Source organism: Aptenodytes forsteri, unplaced genomic scaffold (assembly GCF_000699145.1).
Source record: "Aptenodytes forsteri isolate BGI_AS27 unplaced genomic scaffold, ASM69914v1 Scaffold289, whole genome shotgun sequence".
Classification (NCBI taxonomy): Eukaryota; Metazoa; Chordata; class Aves; order Sphenisciformes; family Spheniscidae; genus Aptenodytes; species Aptenodytes forsteri.
The window spans coordinates 4,017,918-4,037,045 of NW_008795025.1; the positions used below are offsets into that span (position 1 = coordinate 4,017,918).

A 19,128-nucleotide genomic window follows, 5' to 3' on the forward strand; every position below is an offset into this window, starting at 1 on the left:
TGAGTTCGCTGATGGTTTCCACGCCGGGAAGCAGCACGAATCATGTGCCTTTGCTTTCTCTCTCCCTCCCCTCTCTCCCTCCTCACGGTGTCTGGATCCAGACCCCAGCAGCCAGTGTGGGAGATGATGCTTTGGACTCCACTTGGCTTCACAAGTTTCAGAACTGCCCTTAGGGCCCCTCCAAACACAGGGGAGAGGTGAGAGCCAGGGAGATGTCTGGAAGGATGGAAAGGTGCAGTGGCGTTATTTACACACAAACCAACATAGTAATTTTAAAGGAAATCTGCCTTCCCAACAGATGACCCCATGACTAGAGAGGATTATGGTTTTGTGTTAGAGAGAGGCAACAACTGCAAGATGCTACCGCTAACCAAAAAAAGCACAGAAACTCAGAGAGTCCTAATACCACATTCTGGATCATGCTCTGGAAGCCGCCTCTTCCCCTTCTCCCTCTTTCCTCATTCCCACTGCTTTTAACACCAAGAAAGTTTCACATTTAGACATGGGTTTTGGCTGTTGTGGGAAGCACATGGTTTCTGAGGGCCCCATCGCTGCTCTAGCTGAGCCTCCTCTGGGTTTGAGACAGCAGGTCTGTGTAGATTTTGGATCTCAGGAACCTGGGGTAAGAGTCTTTCTCCATCAGGCTGTGCACCTTCCCCTGAGCTTGGTCAAAGCAAGAGAGGGAGGGCTCCTGCATATTTCTTCTTGTCAGCTCCCGTGTCTGGAAGTCTATGTTCACCTGGGAAAAGTAGCAGAAGAGAGTTTGGTACTGAGTGACCAGTTTGCCTGCTTCAAATGGCACATTTCTTCTCAGTCGTGGCCGTAAAAGCAGCAGCAGAACCAAGGTCCTACCCTTGTCCATGCCTAAATAGCCCCCCAAACTCTGTGGGTTTTAGCGATCCAGCGTTACGAATCCTGCCCCAAATTTGGAAAAGTTGAACTAGATTTATATTGATCTGAGCACTTCTGAAATCAAATTACTTTTATTCAGGCTCTTAAGCACAGGTTTATGTGACACATCTAAAAATGCTGACTCAGCCTAACCTCTCTCACGTCAACCAAGATTTCTCCAGTCCCTTTATTCTTCAGTACATGCCAAACGTAAGGGTGAATGAACTTTTAGCTGGGTTTAAACTATTAGTACACTCTTATTAAATGTTTTTAAAGTCTGTTGTTATAAAATAAATTTTTTGGTTTTTCCCATAACAGCTTAGTGTTACAATATCTAGAGCAGGGACTTGAAAAAATAAACTACCTTCGTTATGACTGCCATTTGTTTGCAAAGCCAACAAGTGAGTTTTCCTGTTTTCTTTCCCTAGCAAAGCAGTCAGCATTTGTTAGGGTTATTGTTTAAAACCTGGCTGAAAAGATGTTATTTGTTGTTATTAACTCAGCATCCAAACTTAAAGGAGTCTAGAAGGTAAAGCTGTCTGCTTTAACTCAGATGACAGCAATATAGATTAGCTCTCTGTGTCACTTAAGGGTCATTTCACATTCTAGCACACCAAAATTATGACAACAGGACCAGATTTTAGGAGAGACCCCATCCAGCCTGCACTCACATTTCCAATCCAGATTCAGCCCTGCAGTCCTGAAAATCTCACCCAGTTTCATGAATAACAGCAGGAAGATCCTCACTGAGGGAGACGAGGATTGAAGCATCACCCAGATTTACACCCACCACTTGGTGTAAATCTGGGTGACCTCGCAATAGCCTTCCTAGTTCAAAGATGGAGTAAAGAGAGCCCTTTTAGGGGGATCCCCTTGCAGGCACCTGTATGGTGACAAGCACCCGTGCAATCTCGCAGGAGGACCGCCGTGGGAGAGCAGGTGTAGTAAGCACCCTCCTGGTTGCATTATGAATACAATAACACAACCCAACATCACGACGCAGGACCTGACAGTCGCATCAACCTGTCAGTACTTGAAACAGGACTTAACAATTCCAGGCTTTGGGATGTGACTACACTTTTTGTTCATCTCTGAGTTATTGCTTGCATCTTTTAAGAGGTCTAATTGAGTTGGGAGTTAGTCAGCAGATAAACACGCCTCCCTGGAGAGTCAACAGGTTAGTCATTCGTGGGATGCTCTTATACAAAATGTCCTGCAAGAGACGAGCCCAATAGCCTGCTCGGGGATTGATAGTAAATGAGAAGAGCAAGGTGAAATACTCCTAGGAAGCTTGTAGAGGTTAGGAAATGTAGGTTGTGGTTGCTAGTGAACTCACTGGCTGTGACTAATTAGTATCGTCAAAGTAGTTGCCCTCACCAGGGAATGAGTCACTGCGAGCAGAGGCAGCTGTAGCAGACAGGATGGCAATCCCATCCTCCTTATCCACTCCTCACCATCACCTCTAGGAGGGAAGGGAGGGCTTCCCGGCACCCTGCAGGTCCCGGCTGGGGGAGATGGACCTGCTCCCTCTGCCGGAGGGATGTTCTGCCTGCCCAGGGTGCTGGCATACCCACCTCTCGAGGAGCCTGCACATCGATGAACTCCTCGAAGATCCTCTGGGCCTTGGAGGCCAGCTTGGCTGCCGAGCGGGTCTTCTTGAAGTCCTCACAGGCGAGCCAGAACTCCAGGTTTTCCTCGCTGAACTCCGTCTTCAGGAAAGCGCGGAAAGCAGCCAGCCCATCTGCAAGAGAGACGTGGGGAGTTACAACGGGAGGAGAAAGAGGGCAGGGAGCAGTCTCTTTAACAGACATCCTTCCATCCACCCCTGCCTACCAAAGACCATTTGATTTTTCTCCCAAGGTCTGCGATCCCAGGATGTGTCCATGACTTACACCATTGCATCAGCTGGACTCTCATCATTTGCTGTTGCTCTGAAAAAGCGTTTTGCCAGCTAACATGGCAAAAGGCTTTCTTCGATACTGGGGCGCCTAACCTTTGAAAAGTTCCTCTTGAAAACGTCAAGCTTCAATAATACGGTCTCTTTGCCACAGCATCTTGTGCGTGTTAATGCAGCACTTTGTAATGTCCTATCTGTCATTAAGAAAAACCTTTAATAAAACATAGCATCTGTGGACTTGTCTCCTATGTTTTCTGTCACTTGGCTTTATTGCCTTGTGACATATTTTTAGTTCTTATTTAAACAGAGGAATGATCTTGGAGAGTCTAACTGTTACAGCTATAATAAAGGGGAGAGCGAAAGGATGCAGCATAATTACTACTTGTCTAGTCAGTGTTAAAAGTGTTCTTATCACTTCTTAATGCTTAGCAATTGTGACATTTCAGTAATGTAATCTGAGTCAGCCGGGGCAGATTAGAAATATGGAAAGATTTATTAGGCAATCTGTGTCCTCTTAAACCCCTGCCTGGGCATATTTATGGACACAGCTATTGTTTTATTTCCTTTCCCTGAATGGCATCAGCGGAGTTGAAGTAGCTGAAGGTTTCACACATGCCCTTTCTCCTTCCTTTAGCCTTGGGCTAAATTTGGCTCCTAATTTTTTTTTTTTCCCAGTAACATGTTTCTAACTTTACCTGGTCTTTTTCTATAGGGTCTGAATGTTTGTAGTTCATGACTGGAAACCTCCTGAGTCAGCATTGGCTACTTCCAAGCAAGTGTCTAAAAATATTGATGGAATTGTGAATGCACTCGGCAAGGTCAGGTGCCCCGAAAGGGTGAGGGAGCAAGTGCGTGTGTGTGTGTGGCAGGGACAGACAAAGACTGATGAGGGTTTGTAGGACCTGAGCTCCTGCAATGCTGTGGGTTGGAGGCTGCACCTGCCCCCTTTCTGCTGTGGGAGATCTCAGCAGTGCTGCCTTCCCTCCTTCCTCCCATGGCAGCAGGCGTGGGAGCTGGGACGGAGCCCAAGGGGCGACACCTGGTGCTTGGTACGGGTCATTTTCACATGTCCACAGCAAGCCCAGGCCCACAGGGGACAGGGGCTGGCCATGACACAGGATCCATCACAAACTCCTTACAGCTTTGTCCTTGTTTTCTTGCCTGCACCAGGTATGCGAGGAGAAGCAGCAATGTAACACTGCCCTTTTTCTCCCTTGTGTGTCCTAATCTTATTCCAGCTTCTCGTGTTTCCAGTAATAACTTAGGATATGGAGATATTTTTCAGTTCTAGGTCCTGAGCCTTGGCCCTAAGAAATGGCCCCAGGTGTTGAACAGCAACTAACCTATTTCTGGCTGCGCGTAAGTCAGTGGAGATGTCTGACTTCTGACTGCCCATATTCTCAAAGGGAAAGGCTGAAAAGATACTAGGCCAGACAGAACCAAACTACAGGCTAAACCTCTCCACTCTATGTTTCTCAAAACTCTTTCATTAATGGGCTCTGCACTGCTAACTGCTCCATCAGCATGCTGCATTGCAAAGAGCACAGCAATCAGCAACTAAAATGTGTACATCCCATCTCAGCTACGCTTGCTTCTTCCTGTCAGCCCCAGGAGGGACAGAAATAGCTGTATCACACCAGCTCGTCCTGCCACTTCTTAATTAATGCACTTGTAGGAGAAGATCAGGGTTTCAGACTGCTACTGTGGACAAAACCAGGGCTTTTGTCCATGAGCACTGCAGAGCAATTAACAGTGCAAATTGTGGGTTCGAGACAGGGGCAATAATGCGACATTAGCCCCGGAGAAGCCTGCAGAGCAGGGGGTCCAAAAGGCATCTCCAGGAGCAGGGTACCTGTCAGGATCATGCTGCCCATGGCTGCTTTGAGCCTCTCCACGGGTAGATAAATATGGTGAATGAGAGAGGTGTTTTAGGGCTGCTCCCCTTCCTGAGATCTAGGAGACAGAACAATTTTTCAAAACCCATGTCCCCTTTAATGCCTATAAAATTCACAGGGCCTGTGTGGGAGCAAGTGGAGGACTTAGGAATACAGCAGGGGAGTCTTTGCAGGAGGAAAAGGAGAGGACATAACAGCAGGCTGACAGGTTTCAGAAAGAAGAAAGTACAAAAGGGAGAAGGCAGCAGTTCCCTGAGATGTATGTCATTTTATATATCATCAGCTCCTAAGATGTTTGACGTTAAATATTCCAGCACCCAAGCACACTGTTATGACTGTACAGTCTCTGCTATGTGTCCCTGCAGAGGTCTTGCTCCCCTTTCTCTGTCCTGGTCTTTTTTTTTTTTCCCCCTTTCCTCTACAGCAGCCTCGGAGCCCCAGCACTGACAGAGGATCACTTGCAGAAATAGCAGCTTTGCATGGCAAATAGAATATCTGCAAAATATCTGCTAAAAGAAGGGAACTTCTTCATGATTGATGAGGTGAGAAAGGTGTTTGCTTCAGCCCTGGCCCAGAGAGCTGCTGCAGCAGGTCCCTCCTGGGACCAGGAGGTTTCCATGTGCTCTGCCTCCTGCTCTCATGTCAATCAGCTCCTTTTTATCTTGAAGTTTAGATGGAGGATAGACAAATAATAGTGTCTGGCTGTTCTCCACTTCTTTATATATTCCTATTGTGCCCTCCTCACAGCCTTCGAGTAGCTGGAAATGGTGAGGCCAGACGTGGGAGGACCTTGCAGAGGCAGCCTTGGACGCAGAAGAGGTCATCCTTGACACGAGGCTCCTTGGTTCTTCACAGTTTTCATCTTTAGCCTTTGACTGCCTGCCAGCATTTACAGCTGTGCCTGGCAGCAGGAGTTCAGAGATGGGAGCCCAGATGACTGCGCAGTAGTAAATCGCTGCCCACAAGTTTATCATGGAACAATGACAAATCTAATTGAAAGGGCAGGAGGACAATTAAGTATGGGGACTGTCACCACCTGAGCTGGAATTTGACCTGGATGTTGACTTTAATCTCCTCCTGCATATGGATGCTATCAAGGAAGCATCGCTCATGAATGATCAGCATTTCAAAGCTCATCCTACCCAACTGAACAGCTTTTTTGCTGGGGCAACCAGCACTGGATTGCAGCGTGATATGTGCAGGAGAGCATCACCTACTGAGTCAGCCTCCTGAAATATCCTGGAAGACGGCTGGAGCACCTGAGAAGTACGATTCCAAAGGGATGCTTTACAGAAAAAGCACAGAAACGAAAAGCAGGATTAGAAGTCTTCAGATGCAGCGGCACAAGATATCCATAAAATGTGTAGCCTAAAGGCATGGCCATTCAAGAAGACAGAGATGTACTGGTATAGATGCACAGCCTTTCAAGACAACTATTGGACACTTATTCAGGAATTTGACTCAAAAGAGTGCTGAGCCTTGCTTGAAGCCAAAGGAGTAAATCAGTACTGATAGAGCAGGTAGGATGAAGGCAAAGAAATGGAGCTTTTCTTCTGAGTGTCAAGAGTCTGAAAGAGGAGCAGAAGATGTTTGCTTTTTACTTTTGCAGTGTAAATGTAAGCTTCAAAATGCCCTGCTCTCCATTCAAATAGACCAAGGGAATGCACAAGAGGACTGTCAGGAAGGATTGTGCAAGTATTTGTACATTACCCCATCCCAAGATCTTGCAGTGCATTGCACAGCTATAACCCTGCAGGTCACCTGCGAATGAGACAATGACAAAAATTTGTGTTTTATAGATGGGCACTGCCAGGCAGATCAATGACTATGTAAGGATAGGGACTCAGATGCTCCGGACATCCCATTCAAATGTTGTCCTTCAGGAGGAAGGGACTGAACTGGCTAGCACAAAACACAGCACGGGTCTTAACTAAGGCAAGCTTCAGCAACACGAAGAAGGGCCGAGATTAGTGGCTTAAATCGTTCAGGCAGACAGCTTAATAACCAAGCACTAGCCACTGTCAGAGTAAGAAAGTGATCAACAATCATATATTTTTAATGCATGCATTTCACACCATCAGGGCAATCGGCACTTCATGTAGGAAATAAAGGCAGAGTCCTTATGGCTGGTAGATTAATGGATTAGCTCTATGGAGCATGTTGGGTGCAGGGCTGAAGAGACAAGGCCACAATGCTCTGTATAGCATACATACATGCTCCCACTGCTGCTTAGCATTGCTTTGGTGAATGTTAGCTGCCTGGCACCAGCACAATGCTAATGCTAATGCTGTTCTGGCTTAGAAAGAACCAGGAGTAGGTTGCGATATTCCTGTGCTGTGTAGGAAGAGGAGCAATGTGTAGACAACAGAAGGAGGAGGAGGACAATAAAGTTTGTGCAGAAGAACAAAGAGATCACAAAACATGGTGGTGGTGGGGGGGAAATCACCCTTGAGATAAAAATGGAAATTCAGCGCAAAGGTTTTCTGTGTCAGATGCTTCTTTGAAAAGTAACTAAGGGTTGAGGACAGACCGTCCTGCTGGATTCTGGACAAATGACAAGACGTGTCCAGCCCTGCGAGGGATGCAGAATGAGACATGCCATTCCTTGTATTTCCCTCCAGCAGCCTGTCAAAAGAAATCTCCATCTGGCTGACCGGCCTGTACCTCCTGGGCATGGGTACATAGGGGGGATTACTCCTCTGTTACTCACATGCATGCACACACACTCTGCAGACCACACTGAGCTCCACTTCCCTGGGAGCCATTGCTAACCTGCACTAGCAAAAAAATGGGAAAAGATACCAAATCTAGCATGTTAAAACGAGTGCTTTTGCTCCCTGAGCATCCAAGGAAGCATGCTACATATGATCTGTCTCTTGTTCTCTCAATTCCCTGCTGCAAAGTAGGATCAAACTCCTCTCTTCTGTTGCTTGCCATGCTCAGAAGCCCTTACCCAAGGGAATGCTGCTACACTGTGCTTGCATCTCTTGCAGTGAGCTCAGACAAGGCTCCTGCTGTAAAAAGGAGATCAGCTGGCTGACCCTATGGTTTCAAGTTGATTTGCTTCACCCGTTAGCAAAACCAAGTAGGATATCATTGCATTGACCTGTTCATCTGGGGCTGTCAATGAAACGGAGCTGAGCTGCATCCTACCATTCAGCACTGGTTACTCTAAGAGGGCTAGGCTGAGGGATGCTGAAATCCCAATGCCAGTGCAAAACGAAGGTGGGGGTGTGACACAGAGAGCCTTTCTGCCTTTCCTACATTTCCATCTGTTGCTAATGTCAACACAAATTATTCTTTAAATGACCAGGGAATTAATCCAAATCAGACCACTGTATACAGAGGGGTGTTGCCCAGCCCAGGAGTCTCTGGAGACATGCAACTGCTTCAAAACCCAGGGTTTTTCAATCCTCCACTCAAGATGCTGCCAGAAGTAGCATGTCAGGATCAAACATTACCTACAGAGGTCATTCATTAAAACAATCAGGGGAGAGGAAAGAGGGGGGGCTCCACAGGGCCAGCACACTTCAAGGGATATTTGACAAAAATGAGCATAATGACACTTTCCATAGAGTCTGTGTAATGCATAATACCTGTTCGGGTCACTTCCATTTAGAAACCTTTTGGAGACTCATTAAAATAGGAAGTGGAAGAGTACAAGTTGTTTGCCTTTCCCATAAAGAGTACTGCAGTCCTGCGAGCCTCCTTCGTGTACAAGGGCAGCCTGCTCACCTTGGCACTTCAGAGAGTCTTTTAGGGAGCTTTGATCCACTTTCTTGCTCCTTGGAGCTCTTTTTTGCATCTGTCCAACCCCTTGCAATATTACCCACAAAGACTGCCCCATTTTCCGCTGCTACATCCAGCTCCTGAGTCCTACTTGAGCACTCTGGGTTTTTTTTCCCCAAAGAACAGGTTGGCTGGAAGGGACCCGAAACCACCGTAACATCTGACTGCAGCAGAAAGCACCACTCAACCCCCTAAAAATGGCATCACAACCTCTCTTCCAAAATAGATGAACATCTAGCAAAGAAAGAGTTTATGACAGATCTGTCAAGCAGAAGCGGTCTACCTGCTGATGCTGTAAGCCTCAGGGGAAATTCTCCCTGAGCCCAGCTGGCGCTCAGCCCATGCCCCCAAGCATGAATTCCAATTTTCCCTGGCTAATGTTGTTCACCTGGGCAGTCACAGAGAAGGTAGACCGAGACAGTTCTGTCCTTCTCTTGGCACTAGAAACAGAATATTAGCTGGCAGCTTTACTACAGACAGATGCAGGCAGGCCAGGCACTGCTTTTCTTACTCTGAAATTTTGGTCAGATAAGGCACAAGATTCCCTTACCTAACATCAGCACATTTCTAACAGCAAAAATGCAACTCTCTCTGGTTCTTTTCATACCAGATCTTTGGCCATTCTTCTGTGTTTTGGATACAAGTATACATAAGCGAAACCACAATGATTTTACAAGACAATTCTTTTTTATGGATGTACGCTCTTCTCTCCTTTAAACCAGTGGAACTGAAATAACGCTTCTGTTTCAACAGAGCTTTTTGTATTTGCATCGTTATAACCTTTGACTGCCAGGCTAGCAATTCCAGAAACTTCAGGTACAGAGCAGTTGTAATATATTCCTCTAGAAAGTAGTTTATTAAACAACAAATGGTTTTGTCACTGATCACCAGGCAATGTCACCGTGACTGCTGATAAAAAAAAGATTAATTTAAATTTTAAATATTGCCTTCTGTTGCTATTAGGAACTGAATATTTTTCATTAGGTGCCAGAGATTTATCAGAATTACTTTCCATTCTAGAGACAGGAAAAATTCTGATAATTCATTTATCACTCTATAAGGCTAATTTATTAATAAAAACAGACACTCTTGTGGAGGCTGTTGGATGAAATAATTGAACTGAGGTTTGATTTAGCATTTGCAGCAGTCAACTGAAGAGGGAACAGTCTGTATAATGTCAGTACATAGATGCGTAAATTCACTGGCTTTTGTAACCAAAGCACTTTTGCTGAAGTCTGTTTCTAATAAGGAAAATTATGACTTTTGTGCTGGTGAAGGAGGAACAGGGGCTTGAGTACAGATTTGTAACTGATGTGAATATCCTGTCCTTCCCACTCCCCATCACCCAGGCACCCTATAGTCTCTTTGGTGCATTTTTCCCTTCTTGTTTTGAATTTTGACAAAAGAAATGTTCCCTCTTAGCCATACCCAGCTACACCATATTTTTTTTCTACTGGCTGCAAGAGCAATGATCTCAACAAGATACTGCTGCTAAAATTATATATTGCTTTTTCTGCCTTGGACAGCCAGCCTGTTTAAAGTTGTCACTTAATTCCCTGCCAAAACTGTTGTCATCTCAGTAGAAATCCAGCAAAATTACACTTTATTTAAAATAATAATATAATTCTATGCTTATATTTTAAAATGTAGTGCGGAAAAAACCTGAATCTCTAAGAAAACCAGACAGTTCCTTATTGCAATAAAATAGTCCACCACCCACATTGGCCTCTCCCCAACCTTGACTCACTCTTGTTTTTTTCTCCATTAGAAACACATTAATGAACCTATACTGTGAACTTTGCTGTCTTGTTTATAATTTCCCAGCATGAAAACGTCGGTGAAGCAGAATAATATTTTCTGAACAGAACTGATATGATTATCTATTGAATGGAGCAAGGTGTGCTGATTATACGTTTGCACAAGGTTTCCAGATGTGAAATTTTCAGGTTTGCATTGGTAACTGTAAATTACATCCTGCTAAGGGCTACCATGCACGATTTCTCTGCTACAGAGCAAGTTGTTCAAGGTTACTGAACCACGTACAGTGTTGTGTCGTAGCACTCCCAGCAAAGGCTGCGCTTCAACACGGCATAGCTGCACAGCAGCTCAGAAGAGCAGCTGGAGGGAGAGGGAGACAAGCCGGTGTTCGTGGATCCCAGGGGGCTTTAGCAAGCTGAGAACCTGCCATTTGCTTGTGCATGAAGACTGGACCCAGGAGCAGTTGCCAAAGGATGGTACGCACGGCAACAGCCTTGGGGTCCTGCCTCCAGTGCATCCCCAGGAGCTGGAGAAGGCTAGACCTTGAGTTGATGACTTTATCAGTTGTGATCACCCAGTCAAGAGCAAAGCCAGGAAGGGAACCCACAGAAACTCACTCCCTTGCCTTTTAACCAGAGGACAAGTCCTGCCTATAAATGACTGTGACCGTTTCCTAGTGGGTAGTAAGCAGCTACCTGAGGGACTGTTCCTGTGCTATGCAATGCACACTTTGTTTGCCCTAGCTACAACCAGTATTAAGGGTACAAGGGAAAGAAAAAGGTAGAATTTGATCTGTACTCACATTTATGGGACAAAAGGACATCAAAAGAGTCCGCCCATCTTGTTGCTTCTTCTGTTGACAGTCTTCTGTAAAGAAAGGAAGAGGCAAGTTACAGACAACCCACAGCCGCTGTTCCCCTCTGGGGCTGTTTGACAAGGACACCGAGGAAGGCTGGAATCTTCTCGCCTAACTTTGGAGGTCTACAATGTAGAGGTCTCGAGGTGAGCAAGTCACACTGGGCTCCCTTTAGAGTCAGCGAGGAGATACCAAGGGACTTGCAGGGACTTGATTCTCTTCACCTCACATCCCCAAGTAGGCAGGTAAAATAGGCCAGATGAATCACACCCTAAAAGGGACAAATTTTTCCTCATTGATTCTAAGCAGATGCTCAGGGAACAAGTTCAGATGTAGACATTTACATTGTCAATGCCAAAAGTTAAGTGAAATTAAACCCACCCCTGCAGAAGTGTTTATTTCTCTCTGCTAACTTTAAGGGGAAGGTTAGACTCTTAGCCTAGACGTAAGCAATGACTTGTGATCAGATGAATTCCATCCCACTCATCTCAAATCAGGACCCTGGATTGTCTGAAGCGTCTACCTGAAGTGTTATGCAAACTAATATAGGACTTTTTGGTAGTGTTTAATAACAAGGCTTAGCTAAGGAGGACTGTCCTGAAATGGCTGGTCACCTCTTATACAGAGTCAACTGCTCAGACTTTGATTTGTGATGACAGAGGGGTAAATTATGTCTTCAAATATGTGCAGACATGTCCCACATACAGCAGTGGGGACCATGTGTATGTCCCATCTCATGGGAGAATTCATGTCAATGATCCAGGTATTTTCTGAGGCTGTTCCTGTTGTATCAGCGCTGTTTTGTTTTCCTCCTTCCTTGTGGCTAAAAGAGCTACTCAAAGCTTATACAAAGTACAATAAAAGGAAGATAATACTAGAGGGAGTGGTGGGCAGGGAGGAGAAGGACAGAAAAGGGGTTGGGGTGGGATGCTGCAGCTATACTCACTTCAAAGCCCGGTTGGGCTTGTCCGGAAGAATAGCTGTGAAATCATTATATGAGTCTGATTTGTGAGACAGGCAGCCCAGGCGAGTCCTCATCCCTCTGTTCCTGTGGTCGATGTGGGGGAGCAAGGGTGTGAGCAGGGGAAAACCAAAGAAGATGATGATTATAAGTTTAGCCAGAGTGGCAAAAAAACCAAACCACCAAAACCAAAAAACCTCAGTGGCTCTGTGCCTCAAAGTGCCTCTGTGTCCTTGGTTCCCTCGTCTGTGGGAGGGACCCTGAAACATCTCCAGTAAGATGCCAAGCAGACACTAAGGACGGACATAGCACCAGAGCAGCTGAAGGCTCCCCCCCAGCAGTCATTCAGCTGCTCCGGCTGGCAAAAAAGCTTTTAAAGGCTGCGCTTTGGGATGGTTTCTTGGAAAGACCTGCTCTGGTCAGGTATGGGAGGAGAGCAAAGGGCAGCAATACCAAAATCAGTCACCACAATCCAGCAGCACCAGAAACAGCACAAATACCAGGGCTTGAGGGCAGGAGGGGGCTGGAGGAAGAAAAGAAGGAGCAAGGCACCTGCAAGGTGAGCCTGTGCTGCAGAGCCACGAGACCCCAGCCGGGATCCCAAGCAGCTTCTTTAGACTCGGGGTTACATAAGCAGACTAAAACTGCCTCTTTCCTGACAGGCTTATCCAGGCAGAAAATGGCTTTATTGCTTTTTTCCTCTAAATTTCAAACCAGCCCCAGAGCCTTCGCTCCTCCGCCATCCGCTCACGTCCTTGCCAGCCCCTTCCCAGGATAGCCGGCGCGTCTGCAGCATCCTTCATTACATAACCCCGGGACAGCGAGGAGCACAAAGGGAGAGGGAAACACAACACACACATGCATTATACGGGACTGGCGTCGTCTCCTCTCAGAAACATGCAGGTGCCAGTTAATGGTTCTACATGGTCTCTAGAAGGGCAGAGCCTGTGATTTGCCTCTCCAGCCCAAGGGCGTCTCTTCTACTAGATTCCCCTGACATCGAACAAGGCCATTGTCTCCTCCGGACCACGGCAGGAGGATTTAGTGACCCAGTCTCCATTTCTCAGCTGCTGGACCCACTTCCGAGCTGGAGAAAGCCCTTCTCCGAGCCCTGCTGCCAAACAGATGCCAAATGCTTCCTGTGACTGCAGAGGGAAGCACAGTATTTTTCCCTTCTACGTGTAATTCTTGCAGAACACTTCAGCACCAGCAACTGAGCCAATCTGTAGCATGGCTGTTTCCCTCTTCTCCTCCCGCCCTTCACAGAGTTTCTATTATTGCACATTTTAATGTAATCTTAAAGCAAATTAAATGTTAATTAAATGCAATGAGTGTCTCCCTGGTGCAGCACAGGCAGCTCGCAGTGTTTAACAAGCACAAAAACCTGGAGATCTTCAGTCGCAGAAATGGTTGCACAGCCTCAAAATATGGACCCATGGCCAGTGGTCTCGGGATGCAATGCTACATAAACCTCAAACATCAATGCAAAAATACTGTTTGCAAAGTGTCATGTTCCTAGCTGAGCATGCTGGACCTGCTGTGCTCAGATGGACACCAAGCCCACTATAGGATCTTTCTGGTACCTTTCCTGATACCTCCTGCCCCCAACCTTTATCTTCCCTGCACTGTTTGTTCTAGCAAGCTCACAAATTTCTTAGCAAGAGGTGTGACATGCATTACTGCAATGCTGCTCAGATTTCTCTCTGATGCCTGAGATCAAGGGACTGCAGCAGGGAATCAGAGTGTATGGGGGACAGAGATGCTGCGCCACGAGCAAGGACCTTGTCTCTCATGGAACACGGATCTCTAGGTGAGGACTTCCAAGACAGGACACAGGAGAAAGAGAGGGAAAGAAACTGGGTGCGCAGGAGGTGGAGAGGCAACGGAAGGGCGGGAGGGAAGAGGGGACACTGCAGCGAGCTGAAAGGCTCGCTGGACGAGGTAGACAGCGACAGGATGGGCAGGGGTGAGGGATGCAGCATGCCTTTTCAGTTACCTCCGTGGGATCAGTAAGGCAGCCATTCAGGCATCCAGTTATAGTTAACCCTTTAACTGGCTGGCTTGGACAGCAGTCGGGGCTGTTTGCAGGAGACAGGAGTGAGGAAAGGAGGGATTTACTGTTTCATGTCCTGGCACTTAAAAATATATCAAAGAATCCTCTGCAAAAAAAGGAGGGTCAGTTGTTCTCAACCCATTTGATCCTTGCCTCCTAGTGTGGAAGGTCGATTTTTCAATGGAAGACGTTCAGAGTTGAGGGATGATCACAGAGGAGAGACAGCTTTTCCTTCTAAGACCAGGACCACGGGTTAAATCCAGCTTCAGGTCTAAAGTGATTTGAGTTTGGCGTCACAGCTCACCACGGAGCGGCAGGAGTTGGCATTATCGCACTCATCATTCAACACCTCTGAAGGTCTCTCCTCAACAGGCAGAGCTCCAGGCTGACCTCGCTAAGAAGACCAAACTACCTCTTGTCCCTGTCCCTCCAGGTCATGGCTGATGTTACTGGCCAGGCATCATGGAAAAGCTGGCACTGCAAATAAAATAATAGGAGGACTTCACGTGTCTGCAGATACTGGTCCTTTCACCATCACAGGCTCAAGCACTCACACAAAAATAACTCAAAGAAAGCATCTCCTCTTCAGGGTGGTGGGAGCCTGCGGGGAGCCACCAAGGAGATGAACAGTCTGCAAAGGGGAGGGAAGGAGGGAGGGAAGGACAGAGGGGATGGCAGGGTTCCTGTGAGCCTTGGCACACAGGCAGCTGGTTGAACAAATCTCACATCAGAGAGTGAAGGCGAGGTCCACCAGCCAGGAGACCAATGGGACAGAGAGCAGGACTGTATAGTGAGCAAAGGGCAAAGGTTTCTTATTTGCCAGGACAGGGCCAAGCTCCAGATAACCTCCATGTCCTCTTGCCCAGAGGGAACAACTGAGGAGGAGACAAAGGAACTGATGAGAGCAGAGACTGTGTGCAAAGGAGCCAGGACCCTGCTCTGCTGGGGCCTGGGGAGATCCCAAACCTTGGGCTGTCCAACGCAACATCCCTTTTAAAACCTGATTACATTAAAAACGCACAAAGCCTCTTCCCAACTAAATTAATGGAACTGGGATTGCGCTACATGCCAGTGAGTGCATTTCCTTAATCCCTACCCTGACTGGCTGCTTCGATGCGCTTTAACTGAAATCAATCCTTGTAATTCCTTAAGCTCCTTTAAATTTCCTCATTAACAGCCTCACCCTCATGTGGGGCCACAACACATGATTTCCTAGAGTCCAACAGCCCCTACTCCTCTTTCCCACTGCCGCTCCGAAGTGACAGCTGGAAACAGAGCCGGGTGCCCTCTCCCCCGCAGCCTCCTCTAGCAGCCTGCTTTTTGGGGTACTGTTATGAAACAGCTTTCTGCTCGCCCCCACTCCCACCCGCTCACCAGCCCCCACAACAACAACCTGCACAGCTGAGCAGCACCAAACTTCCCTGTGATCTCAAAGTCTGTCTGACTTCATGGACGCCGAGACCTATATTTCCCATGAAGGCAATCCAACTGCTCGGCTGACATACCCACAGATATTTCCTCTGATTGCAAATAAAGCCAGTCAATTATGACTTTAGAAATATAGTCTGTGGCATCTGGTAAAGGCATCCTGGTAGGGGTCCATGGGGAAGTTTTTTGCCTCCTGCTCCATCATTCATCCTACCTCCCCCTCCTATTAAAGGACCCCGGTGGTCAAGGAGAATTGCCAGTCTCATCATGGATGTGTTTTGGGGGTTTCTCCTTGGGAGACAGAAAGGGAGGGGTGTGATTATGACATTCAGGTTATCAAAACACCCCAGGAGATCACCTGAGCAAAGATAAAGAAGCCATCCCAACAGAAAAAAATAGCAGCACAAAGGTTAAAAAAAAAACCCCAAACCATGAGATCTCAGGGGTGTCAAGAGATTAAGACCATCCATTCACATGCAGAGAAAGCCAGAAAAAAACTGAACACAGAGGCACTGCAGACAGACAGACACAGAAAAAGATACTCACTGCCTTTGACCTGTCCTCTCTGCCGGTGGGTCTGTGCTGACAGCGTGGTCAGAGAGGCTCTGGGGAGAGAGCAGAGCGGTCTTCTTCAGAGGCAACCCCCTGCACGGGGTGAAAGTCACACTTCGACACCCCTCCCCTCCCCACCTCTCTCCGAGCAGCAGCAGTGCAGCTCAGAGCAGATCGCTCCCGCATCCAGCAAAACCCTACAGCAGCCTCAACCCAGCGGGCTGGGGCTCGGCTGGGGAGCCGGCTCCCACCGCTCATCGGCAGCACTGCCGAGGAGCCCACCTGATCAGCACGTTTTGCTGCATCCCCTCCTCACCCACCCGGCAGCAAAACCCCAGCTTCTCCCCCACTGGAGATGGGGGACCGCTCCGCACGGGCGGCGGATGCCAAATGCTGGCAGGGAGTATCTGGGGGGCGGGGGGGGGATGCCTGCGAAAGCGCTCGCTGTTGTCACCCTTGGTATGTTGGGATAAAGCATCCGCCTGCATTGTTTTAATCGGCTCCTTTGAGATTTAGGGAAGGTTGCTGCCCTCAGATCACAGATCGTCAGGAGTTGCCACAGACAGAAAGGATGGGAGAGTTTAACTAAAGAGCCCACGTGTCAGCAGGGCCAAATAAAATTATTAACAGGCAAGGGAGCACCTTATTGCAGGGCATGGGATGACAGAAGAAAAAAATCCACCTGGCAAGTCAGTGATGTGACTGACCCCTTTCATCCATCTCCCCTTCTCTCACCTGATGTGTGCAGTCCTGCTCGCTCCCTGCCCTGCAGCAGGCTCCCTGCAACCTCCCTCGGCGCGCTTGCCCCACAGTATAGGTTCCGATTGCCTTCTCTCTCCTGCACCCACACCTCCATCCTCCAGAGGATGTATGTGAGATGTCCAGTGCACCACAGTGACTCTAACAACAACCTATCCCACGACACCGACATGGTAGGGCTGCAGCACAGCCCCCCAGCTCTGGGTTTAGCTCAGCCATCAGTAACAACACGTGGGTGTCATGCAGGCTGCACAGGCACTGATGTGGGTCACTGACTCACTGAGGGCTCAAGCCATGGGATCCTCATTGCTTTTTTGATCCTGACGAAGTTGATTGACTAAAAAAAAAAAATAAAAACAACAACAACAACAATAATAATAATAAAAATAATAATGTCCTCTGCAGTTAAACAAGTCATTGCCTTTTTCCTGGAAACTTGTAGTCACCTGCCTCTCCTCTGCTAAAACACTGCTGGGCCTGACATCCTGGTGCTACTAGCAGGAAACATGTCTTGAGACAGCACATTATCACCAGGCAACATCCCTGGGGAAAGACAGGAAACTTACTACGAAAACACAGGGCTTAGTAGCACTGCAGCAGTGATCCCAGCTCTCCATCATCCTGGATCCCCTCATTCACAGGTCAATTTGGCAAGGAAATATTTGCCTTGTTCTCATCCTCCCATCACAAAGCCCCGATCATCCTGACTCAGATTAATCATGTCTCCAGTTATCAGAAGACAAACACTGAAAAAAATGCCTCGGCTGATACAATCTCTTCTCAGCCAAGGTCAAAGGTTGAGGTTCATCTTACGCCTCTCGTATGACAGGCTGGTTTGTTCAAGTTAAATAACAGTCAGCTTCAGCCCTTGCCCCAAACCCAAGCCAAATTTAACACATCATCATCAAGGGTTTAACTTCCAACATGTCATTTTTGTTTTCATGCATTTCCACACTTCCAGGTTCTCTCTGGGCAACCGCAGGATGTCACAAGTGACAACGTTTTCATAATACTTCCAGGACATCCCTCAGATCTCATTTACACACACAGATATTGTGGGGTGGGGGAGGTCAACAAAGTGTTCAATCAACAAAACTCTAGATAATTCTGGTCCATTATTCAGATACCTGGACTTTGCTTCAGTCTCAAACAGATCAAAAACTCTGATCCACTAACTCTGGATGGGATAGATCAGAGGACCACGTGAGTGCTCCCGCTCCTCCTCCTGCTTTTATGACAGTTTTATATATTGCCATTTCATAGCCGTCACCAGTATGGACAGAGACCCCAGTCCCTATTTCTCCAGTACGTCAGTACACCCTTTTCGTGACCTCAGTGAGACCCTGGAGCAACCCACAAATTACTCTGAAGATCAACAGTTTTTTTCTTCTAGTTTCCTGGGCCAGGTGTGAGTTAACAGAGAACAAAAATAAGTGAACTGTGTTGACACAAGCACTATGGCAAATGTAATTAAATTACAGATAAAGAGAATTATATTTTTACAGGGTAATATTTTAGAAAGCTTCTGTGCAGTAGGAGAAGAGGTTTATAGCAAATTGCTTCTCAAGTGGCCCTCCTGCTTCTGACTAGGCTGTAGCTTCTATTTAAAAGCTTTTAATAAAATAACTCATTTCGACATTAGGCTTGAATCCCATCCAAAATTTTAAATCTCTCCAAGAAATACTCTAAAGCAATTTCCTCATATCCTGCTAACAGCAAACACACAAGCGGTGAACACGTGCAGCGTTGGGAGTGTTGGCTGTCACTGGACAGGAAGGGAATTTGCCAGCCTGTTCCCAGGATGTTAATCTTCGCTCCACCATCTCCAGGGTCCTTTTCACCCTCCCTATTATTTTAAATACCTCCCTGCCTATTCCGTGTGTTTTGTCCATTGATCATCATTCAAGTGCTTTTTACCCAAAAACTTCTTCTGGACCAAACACCTCCACCAGTTTCACTTGGTCCCAGTTTCTGCCACCCAACCGCTAGATAAAGTTGCGTGGCCTGAAGACATTTGTTCCTTCCAGCACGGCTGCCCTCACATATCCATCCGGACCAGGAAGGCAGCTCTGACTGGTAGTTGTGTGGCTTTTGCCTCTCCAGACACAGGCTTGCTCCTCCCGGGGCTGGCAGCTGACCACCCTTCTCAGTTTGGAGCTGGAAGATCAGAGGATGCCTACACTGACTAGCTCATTTGCTTGGCTGACATCTGCAGTGCGTTTGCCTTAAATAAACTCCTTCACCTTGACATTTAAGCAGACTTCTGCCTATCTTGTCACTCTTGCTCTC

General features: G+C 47.2%; 1 protein-coding gene across 2 annotated transcripts; it reads right to left on the minus strand.

Annotated features, from left to right (window-relative positions):
* Window positions 1-422: 422 nt before the first annotated feature.
* RGS8 (regulator of G-protein signaling 8) lies at window positions 423-16,138 on the minus strand. 2 transcript variants are annotated; one of them, XM_009275887.1, is made up of 6 exons: window positions 16,075-16,138; window positions 14,044-14,577; window positions 12,033-12,134; window positions 11,033-11,097; window positions 2,466-2,632; window positions 423-739 (listed from the first exon to the last, which is right to left on the minus strand). In XM_009275887.1, exons 2-6 carry the CDS (start codon window positions 14,067-14,069, stop codon window positions 557-559), a joined length of 543 nt encoding a protein of 180 aa, XP_009274162.1. In that variant the 5' UTR covers window positions 14,070-14,577; window positions 16,075-16,138; the 3' UTR covers window positions 423-556. The 2 variants fall into 2 exon arrangements, with proteins under 2 accessions (XP_009274162.1, XP_019326696.1); XM_019471151.1 differs by lacking the exons at window positions 12,033-12,134; window positions 16,075-16,138 and having other exon boundaries at window positions 557-739; window positions 14,044-14,069.
* Between the last annotated feature and the right edge of the window lie 2,990 nt (window positions 16,139-19,128).

Excerpts from the sequence above, each read along its gene's own strand:
- RGS8 (XM_009275887.1), bottom strand. The coding sequence starts at position 14,069 with ATGGCTGCCTTACTGATCCCACGGAG. Across the intron at positions 11,098-12,032 it reads AAGCCCAACCGGGCTTTGAA|AAGACTGTCAACAGAAGAAG; the intron begins GTGAGTATAGCT and ends CTTTCTTTACAG. Across the intron at positions 740-2,465 it reads ATGTGCAGGCTCCTCGAGAG|GTGAACATAGACTTCCAGAC; the intron begins GTGGGTATGCCA and ends TACTTTTCCCAG.